This window comes from Bidens hawaiensis, unplaced genomic scaffold, assembly GCF_021521415.1.
Source record: "Bidens hawaiensis isolate Kalapana, Puna unplaced genomic scaffold, B.hawaiensis_p1.1 tig00029304_1, whole genome shotgun sequence".
NCBI lineage: Eukaryota > Viridiplantae > Streptophyta > Magnoliopsida > Asterales > Asteraceae > Bidens > Bidens hawaiensis.
The window spans coordinates 22,686-32,840 of NW_027494837.1; the positions used below are offsets into that span (position 1 = coordinate 22,686).

General features: G+C 36.5%; 1 protein-coding gene and 1 long non-coding RNA gene across 2 annotated transcripts; both read right to left on the reverse strand.

Moving 5' to 3' along the window:
- Positions 1–2,452: 2,452 nt before the first annotated feature.
- Positions 2,453–4,061, reverse strand: LOC143578611 (uncharacterized). The gene is made up of 3 exons (XR_013143306.1): positions 4,001–4,061; positions 3,057–3,109; positions 2,453–2,691 (listed from the first exon to the last, which is right to left on the reverse strand). It is a non-coding gene; the product is annotated as an uncharacterized LOC143578611 (long non-coding RNA).
- A 636-nt stretch (positions 4,062–4,697) lies between these two features.
- Positions 4,698–8,153, reverse strand: LOC143578612 (uncharacterized protein At2g23090-like). The gene is made up of 3 exons (XM_077062132.1): positions 7,984–8,153; positions 7,843–7,883; positions 4,698–5,000 (listed from the first exon to the last, which is right to left on the reverse strand). The coding sequence occupies exons 1-3, from the start codon at positions 8,057–8,059 to the stop codon at positions 4,881–4,883; spliced, it is 237 nt and encodes a 78-aa protein (XP_076918247.1). The 5' UTR covers positions 8,060–8,153; the 3' UTR covers positions 4,698–4,880.
- Positions 8,154–10,155: the final 2,002 nt, after the last annotated feature.

Consider the following 10,155-nt stretch of genomic DNA (forward strand, 5'->3'; position numbering starts at 1 on the left):
AGATAAGTGGAAGAATTCAAGCCCATGAAATTGAATGTCTGATTGGATCTAAACCAAGAAAATGCAATAAATTAATGTGAAAAGCCATAATTAAAATAGGTAGCATGTTTCCAATGTAATACTGAATGAAAAAATAGATTCTTAAGTAATTGAACAAAAAACATATTGTAATGAACATCTGCAATGTGTCCATTTTCTGCACTACACCAGCCCAAATCGTACGATTTTAATGAACATCTGCAATGTGTCCATTTTAACCGAAATCGTACGATTTTACCACCATGAAGTAGAGATTGAGAATCAAAAACACTCATGAACATAATCATATATATAAACACAAGACATGACAAAAAGTTGATTTGAATATAAAGCAGCCGCGCTTATTACACGAAATCCTTTAATACAAAAAAGCTGAGCTGAAATTTATTAAGGTCAGGACGTTTGAATATGATTTAACAAAAGAAATGCTCCAGTTTCTGTCCCAAATTAAACAATTTACAGAACACGTTTGTTCTTATTGAAATTAGGGTTATGCATACCTTCAAAACATTTGAATTGAAATCAGAAACTAAAAAACGACAGACGCTGCTGAGGTCTGCATTTTCAATGTTTCAATTTTATCTTACAACTTGTTAGACAAACATAAAAGGGGCAATGGACAATGAAATCGAGATGGGTGTTAAAATTAAAGGAAGTCGTTACCTGTGGAAGTAATGGATTGCAGGTTCAACAATGGCAGGTGGGAACAGATGGAAAGGAATAAGGGAAATAAGGATTTAGTGTAGAAGAAGAAACAATCGATGGGAAGAAGATGACCAGTTTGTAGAAGTAATGATCGATGGGAAAATTATTTTTTTAATATAAGACAATAAGTTATTTTTTTAAAAGTGTTTGGTTTAACTTATTGATTTACATGACCAAAAGGGACATAATTTAGCAATGGGGGAATGGAACTTGGAAGGGTGTAAGGGGTATTCCAATCCTATAAGGAGATAAGTTAGCAAACTTCAACTTATTGAAAACCCTTATTTTGGCTTTGTTGATAAGGAGAAATGGAAAAGGTCTTATGGGTTCCCAAACACTTTGTTAACACAAAAAGAACTTATTCAACCATCATAAGTTATAAGGAGAAGAAAATAAGGAATCCCAAACACACCCTTAGAAGGATAAAAGGAAATATGAGAAGTAAGGGATTTAGTTAGATTTAATCAAAACTACGTAGTTTTGATAAGTTTTGCATCTAACTTAGGTCAGTTAGGTGTATGAAATAAAATGGGTTTCTTGTCGTTTTATTATATTTTCATGTGGTGAAGTAAAATGGGTTTCTTTTGATAGAATGTTTGAAGAAGTTGATAGTGGTTTAATATGAAAGAACATGTTTATGTCTTTTGTTGATGTTTTTTGGTTGTTCGATGTACATTAACTTATTGTAACTTTTAATATTTAGACAATGTAAATGGTTAACGTTGTGGTCCTAAAATTTGAAGAAATTTTGTGTTGCATGATTTGTTGTTTAAATTTATTATGTTTGTTGACATGTTTTTCCACCCGTGTGTAACACGGGCTATACCCTAGTAAACATTAATGCATGTATCTGCTCAACCTACTCATTTATTTGTATGGTCAGCAATTTTTAATGATGTATCTGCTTTTTCAAAAGAGAAAAAAAGGCTTTCAACACCCATGAGTAAAAAAGAAACGAGTTGCAATAGGCGAAGTGATAGGGCCGGCAGAAATTGCCGTTACTAACGGTGAGTTGCAAATAGTGGTGAAGCTTTGACGAAAACGTCGAGGGCCGGACTCAAACTGTATGGAAATTTTCAAAAACAAAGAAGGCCGAGCTTAAATTTATGGCCGGGCCAAAGTTAGAATACCTTTAGGTTATCATAATAAAAAAACTTATATGTTTGTCAGATTTTTATTTGTTTGATTTCAATTCCTTGTAACATGTAACATTTATAAAATGATATGAATAAATTATTATCATTTTGATAGTGTCATTGTGATAAGAACAATCAACATTACGCCTCGTCGTATGATCCGTCGTCGGTCGGAGTGTGACACCATACCCATACTCATATCCGATTGTACCCATACTAAAAATTAATAAAAACGAGTACCGATACCCGTACCGAATATCGTAATTTAGCACGGGTACATGTACGGATATGAGTACAGTTAGGTTACATGTATGGGTATTCAGGACAAAAAGTTCATCCATGTATTGGTGACATATTGTGAATCCTTGTTTGATTGTAAAAAAGGACCTGTGCACTGATTGGAATAACAAGGCATATGGAATAAGCTTATAATTTGTTTAGAAGATATATTCCAAAAGGATCATGTAACACCATAACAAAATTGTTATGATATTAGGTGATACGAAAAAGGTTTTCCAATACAACAAAAAGTTTATTCAAACAAAAAATAAACCATTACATGTTTTGCAACTGTATGGGTTCCAAACATAAAATATACACATTCACTTGGTTGATAGCAAGCACGTTAAGGTAGATGGTGATTTGGTCCGGGTGAAGGCGGCTTGGGGATGTAAGGCATAAGGGGAGCATCATGTTGAATGGGTCCATGCCTTACCGATGCCTTTGAACTTGGAACCGGATCAATCTGACGATAATCGAACAAGTCAATGTCGCTTGCAATGCCCTCATAATGTTCAACATTCTGGTTTTCCTGTGCCGTTTAACATAAAAGTAACTTAATTTGTTAAACGTGCATAACTTTGCGAATTCTTTGTGTCAAAAATCCAAACGAAAAAGACTACTATCTAAATTTCTTTTGCAAACTGTGAAATCTGCCCGTTTGTCGGGACAAATTTGTTGGTCACTACAAGTTTTTTTTTCTAATTTCGAGTGTTCAAACTTTAAAGTGAATACATGCTAGGAGAAAAGTCATGGATTGTGTGATAAACACAACCCCTCGTATTGTTTTTCTAGTATCACATTTCTCGTATCAACTCTCAATCATATCATCTCTCTACTTTTACTTATAAGAGGTTTGTTTGTCGTTTTGCATCACACAAAATTGTAGATCATTACCTTGAGTTTCCTACAATTGTGTACCTTTACTTTCATTCTTGCATCCCCATAGCCTGAAGCAAATAGAAAAGTGAAAATCTTTGCATATTGGGTTTTTAAAATAATTAGATTCTCATTTTATGGCTAGTCTCCTACTAATACAGCTGATGCAGGGCCAGTTCCCATCTCCGCCACCGCCAGATACTAGTATCCCCTCACCTTCTGCACCTCCGTGGCCTTTTCAGTATATTCAAGTACGTATATGTATATATTCGTTTAAGAACCACAATAACATCATAAAATGTGTACCTATCGCTTGAATGGAGAAACAAAATTTAAGAACACAATGGCTTATTGATAGTGTCCTGCCCTTTCTTTGAGTTTATCCCCTCTATCCTATGTGTCTTTCTTAGAGTATAAAAATGTGCACCTGTACATATATATATGTTCGTGTAGTGTATATTATTCATATATGCAATTACATAAAAGACTGTTTACATCATTTTTCTTTTAAATAAATCTTATATATATATATTTATTTTTTGATATAAACTTTTTTTTTTATCTCAAATAAAATGATCCAATTACAATAAAAAGGTAGGTATTAAAATTGTATTAAAATTCCCATAGTTCTTAACATCTTATTGATTATGAAAAGTAGTCTTTTATATTAATGCACATTGATCTATATTATTCGTATTAGAGTTAGCGGTGTCATATGGCATCACGCAAACAAAGCATCTACTCATACAGCTAAATAATTTGTGGAATCTTGTGTCGTATAATAATTAGCAGAACCTTGATTGATATCAAATAACTTGCACATATAACAAGGAAAACCTAAACCATGAACTATATGAATGTCGTGTCATACGACTACAACTCGTATAAACCTCCATATCTACATGTGTTAAACACGAATCATATTCAATATTATGAAGAACATCAAATATAAGAGAAATTACCAGGAAATGAAGAAGAAATCAGAAACATGAAGAACAAGACCCACAATCCAAAACCCTTCATGATCATATTAAACACTCAAAACATAAAGCCTAAAGTTGAGTATATGTGTGATGGAGACAGCAGTGGATGATGCTCCTTTAATGGCAACTGAGGGTACCTATTTGCAGAGAGAAATGAGTCGGTGATAGTAGTCGAATTTAATGGCTATGCTACTGAGTGAGTAGCATGCATCTCAACTTGTAAAGGCAGGCTATCGTGTATTGGCTTTGGGTACTTGAATTGTCACCTCTTTTGTAACTATTTTAATTACTTTAATATTTTTATTAAAACAAAAAAGGTTCACTTATTTATATTATCACAAATAACATTTAATGCCTTTCTACCATAAACTGATAAAATTTGGTCCAACCATAGTACAGTTGGATTTTGATAAAGACAAAAATCTGGAACAGAATACATGACTATACATGGATGTAACTATAGGGGCACTCGCCGCCGGAACCGTCATTTATCCAACCGTAGCCACCCCATTTGAACCCGCTAGAACCCTCTACCAAACAAAACCGAGCATAAAACAAAAAGTCGCTCTATTACGAATTTAGAAGCATTTTAACTCGTTGAAGAAAGTATTATCAAGCAACTTGATGGGCATCTAAATATAATTAAAATTAGGCAAACATATAGCGGCGCCATGGATAATAGGTTGTTTCTTTTCCAACACATGAAAAGTGAAAAATGCATACAATTACATAAAAGGACTCAAACATACGACCCGATCGTATATATTATTATTGCATCCGGGAACATCTGAAGACATAGGCCAGTAATAAAAACGAGATAATATTATATAACAAATTCCACAAACTGCATGTCACACAATCATTTCTTGAGATGAGGGAAGCAAGTTAAGACATCAGCTTTAGGGTGTTTTGCTTCAGCATGTTCCCTGCATTTCACCTCTGATGTTGTGCATATGAATGTCTGCATGCATACCTTGCACTAAAACATCAAAAACAAATCATCATATTCATGCCCCAAAACTTATTTGAAATTTTACATTTTTAATACAAATTAGCATTATTCACCTAAAATGGCATAAGAAAACCCAAATAATACATGTAAAGCTAGTTTGGTGGTGACCCTCATATATTGAACAAGTTCAGTCACTCGAAACAGTTGCCTATAGCTACCATAAAATTTGTTTTCTGAAGAAGCTGATTATGTAGTGCTAGAGAACACATTGAGTACAGAGTGAAGATAATGTGGTTAATCCATGTCTAATGGCATGTTTGTAATGTTGTTATTTGCAATCTTAAGCGATACAATCAATAATTGTCTCAAAAAAATTTTACGTGTAGATTGCAACAAGTTATTTGTGGATAAAGAAGAACTCACCTTACTCGTTATGATGTTAGGGAGTACAAAGTAAATGCGTGTCTGGTGAAATTTTATAAAATCGTTGTTATTACTTATTAGGCATATAATATTACAATTGGGGACCAGGGATCTATGTACATTCAGAGACATGTGTGTGATCATGTTGTTTATCAATCTGAATAAGTTGCATCACCAACTTGATGTGAATGACCGGATTCAAGAAAGATAGAGATGATCCTTGATTTTTAGACGGCCAAAGTCTTATCATCATATTGCTCCACCAATGGTTCCGTTGGTCATGAATGAAAATGGTAACTAATTACATATCCGACAATACGTGATCAACTAAATTATTGGCGTCACTAAATTCATGTGAGGAAAGCTAGAAAAGATGGTCGAAAAGCCTGTGTTTAACTTACTACAAAAAGTAAAGGTTTCTTTGACCTCAACCACCCTCAAACAGGCCAAGCCAACTCGTGAGCTACTCGAGATTGGCTCGTTATAAGCTAGAATTAAGACAGGCTTAAAAGAGCTCGAGCATTAAATAAGCTTGTTTATCGAGCCAAGACTCGCGAGCCTAAATGAGCCTATTACTTATATAATTTTTATTAATATATAAATATATATGTATAACAATATTTATTGTATATAAAAGTAGGATAAAAATAACAAAATAATAAGTTAAATACAAAATTCTAATTAAAAAATAAATTAATAAATAATAAACAAGCCGAGCTTGAGCTTGAGAAATAGCTCACGAGCCAAGCTCAATCTTTAAAAAAAGAGCTCGAAACAAGCCAAGCTCAAGCCTAGTTAAGCTCGGCTCGGCTCGGCTCATGCACACTCCTATCAAGTATCAACCACTAGGTTGCCACCTCAATACGGTCCTTCCCTGGGAATGTTGTTTCTTCTTTTTTCCTAGATTATACTATCCCTAGATCCTTTGATACGGCCCATCACACAAGAAGGTATGGGTCGACCCATCTAGGGCTGAATGTTAGGAAGTAGAAAAGTAAAAACTGTCAGATTAATGTTTAAGTAGTCCATTTCCTCTTCTAGTTTTGATTGTCTTGTTTATTTGGATTATCAAGTGTTCTTGTATTTGAGCTATATCAGTTTTTCCCTATCGCTTAGATTATGAGGCAATTTCACATGATGTGATCTCTTGCTTAATCTGGTCTAATGCAACGCATAATGCGATCCACCAAATTTGAACAAATGACTAAACTGGGTTGGACCTTTTCAATTTGGGTCGGTGAAATAACAGCCTATTAGTCATGACTCATGTACGTCAGTTAAAAGAATAAACAACTTAAGATGTATTATTTATGTTTTGATGTGGTTTATTATTTTTTAAGAATAAGCAACTTAAGATCTATAAACAATTTGGATCATGTTAGATTATTACTGGTTAGAGACTGTATTTTATACCGTATAAACAACTTTATAACTATGTTTTGATGTTTAATGTTATGTTTTAGTTTTTAGGTTGTTGTGTTAAAATGCTAAATCGCGTTTGGTCACATTTTAAAAGGAAACAAGTTTGAAGGGGTGTCTTTTAGTTTGGTATGCTGTTTTCTGTTAGGGTCAATTAAAGTCTGTTAAATTAATTAGTTAGGTATTTTATTTGGTTTATTTAATGTTAAGTTTATCCTGGGGTTTTAATTAATTTGAGTCATAATAGGATTGGAATGGTTGGGTCTGTTTAACAGGTTGTAATTTTCATTCTGTTTTAAGTTCAATTTCTGGTTCCGTTAATAAAGTCGGATCAAGTTTGTTGGGTCAAGACATCTGCGCTTTCCTATTTCTTCTTTAAATCTTGTTCTTTGTTCTTACTGCTGGGTTTTGTTGTGATGCTGCTGCAATATATCGAAATAATCCAATATCTATAATAAGTTTGTTTAATTGTTTTAGCATAAGTATCTTCTTAAGCGTGTTATAAGTTTATGTTCTGTAATTGTCTTATAAGTATGCTCTTATGTTCAAGTACTAACAACAACAGAATTGCCAATGTATCCTTCAAGTAAGTTCTAGCAGAAGACAAATAACTAAACAGAAAAAGTACATTTAAGCAAGAGACAAACACATACACGAGTAATAGTATGAGACGATTCAACCTTTAAATAAAATCATCCACCATTCAAATCGATAATCAATATCTATTCAATCTAATGGTCACAAACTTCTCTTGAAAAACATCCTAGATAATAATAATAATAATACTTACAACTTCAATATAAGTTTTGATTTGGCAAATTTATATAATTGTATTTTCTTCACTTCAACTTTTCTTCTACGGCTCTTACAGTAATTAATTAATTAATTAATTATTACTACAACTTCAATAAAATTTTCTATTTCATCAAAAAAGTTTCAATTTTTATAATCAGAAACCATTTGTTACAAAAACCCTAAAGGGATTAAGATAGTTAGTGGGTAAATGAATGAAAAGGAAGTAACCAACCTGAATGTTCATAGCTTTCTTGTTGGCTTCAAGTTGACTACCTGGATACATACATACATACATACATATTAATCAATCAATCAATCAATCAGCAGAATTAGATTGAATGAACCAGACAGAAAGCAATTAAAATAGGGTTACCTTTGGAAGCAGCTTTAGCTTTCTCCAAATTCCGTTCACGCGCCGTCTTCGATTTCTGCGCGTTTCCTCCACCCATCGCCGCAGCCGGAACCCTAATTATTTAATTCGATGATAGAGATCGAAAGAAATTGCAATTGGGGATTTATTTATGAGACGTATGTATGTTTCTTATAAACAACAAACATTAGTGCTTTTTTATTTACATTTTTTATTTTGCAAGCTCATGACAATTTATTTATTTATTTAATTTAACAATAACCTTAAAAAAAAGACAATCACGTTCGAATCGATACGTAACTATGATCGACTGGGTTGTCTATGCGCATGAAGAGGTAGGTCCCAGCAGGGCTCAGTTGGTCCCGCATGACTCACCTTGAACAGGGATGTCTGCGCAAAGACCATCTACTCCCGCAGGACCCACCATGCTCAGAGAAGCCTACGCGCAGTATGCAAGCTGCATACGCAGGGAAAAGCCTCCCAATGGTAAAGTAACCCGCCTGTTCCCGCAGTTGCGGATACAAGCCATCAGGGAAGGCTACCCGCACAGCATAGCTACACGCATAAGGCTTAACACTTACAAATAGTGTCACCTGAAAGAATGAGCAAAGGCGGGAGGGGGAAAACTCCCGCCAAAATGGGCCAGTCCGTATGATGGAGGATCTTTTGCGTGATACCTGACGAGGTAAAGACAAAAGATCTGACCAAGAATGCGACAGCTCACTGACAGCAGCGTGGCAGACAGCACGCCACTGCACTGTGACCAATAGCCGCCGCCTGCTCACCAACTCCTGCCAGAGCACGTGCCTAGCCTGCAGTTGGTAGAAGACGAAGAGTGCACGGCACGCCTGCTCTATGTCAGACGCTACCTGTCCACCACTCACAGGCAGGGCACGTGCATAGGTTACAGTTGGTAACGTGTTGGGCCGGCTAAACCCCTTGGATACTCACCTTCGGCTATAAAAGACAGCAAATGGTATTATCATTGGATCATCTACTATCTCGTATAACTTACTTGATAACTGCTCTAATAGTATTCATATACTTTTATATTCAAAGAGCAATATAGACTGATTCTCACGCCGGAGGGTGGTCACAAGGAGGAGCCCCCCCCTTCTCAGTGACGAGCTTACGGTGTCTGTTTTGCAGGTTCCCTGAAGTACAACTTACTCTGCTGGACCTAACCTTCGTGGGAAACATTACTTAGCCCCCAGATTACCTATAATCTGCCCGGGGTCACATAGTGTTTCTTCATTGGCGCCATCCGTGCATAAAAGCTAGAACTACATCTTTCTCCAGTTTTTCAAAACTTCCAAGATGACTAGAGAAACTCCGGTAACCACAACCCCAGCCACTGGGGTAAACACCGGCAACACAATGTTTACAAACACTACCCCAGCCACCCAAGCTGGGGGAAGTGAAGTACATTTTACGAACACTACCCCAGTCACTCATGTAGGGGCAAGTGGAGTAAATATTCCACTGGGATTCACTGATGCCCAGCTGGAAAAACGAACTCGAGCCCCTCGCCAAACACTTGATCAAGTGAAGGCATGGGCCGAGGCACGTCAAAGAGAATTTCAGGCTGAGTTGGAAGAACGCTTGCGTTCAGTCCAACAAGCTGAGGAATTCGGTAGTACTCGCCAGCACCTCAACATGAGTAGTGAGTGCGAGTACTCAGACGACGAGAGGGAAGACTCCGACACCGACGCGAACCCTCGCCATAGGGCGAAAGGGAAGCGTAAGGAAACGGACCCCCAGCCAAAAAGGAATTTTGGGGAAGCATTCCAACCAGTCACGGAGAAAAGCTCGCGTGACTTCTCCAAGGCCTTTAGACCTACTGCCACAAACGCAGGAAGGTCAAAATTTGCTAGGGACATTGCAGAAGCAATCGCCCCGAGGAGTGCCAAACAAATGTCCAACATTGGCACATACGATGGTCTATCCGACCCAGATGACCATCTGAACAGGTTCATTGCGGGGGCAACCGTCAGTAACTGGACGGAGCCCACGTGGTGCTACATGTTCCAGATGACTCTGGTAGGAGCAGCCAGAGCATGGTTTGACCGTTTACCGGTCCACCACATTTATGACTGGGCAGACTTCCAGAACAAGTTCAGTCAACAGTTTAGTCAACAGAGGAAGCACACTGAGGAGCAGTGGACGATCCTCAAC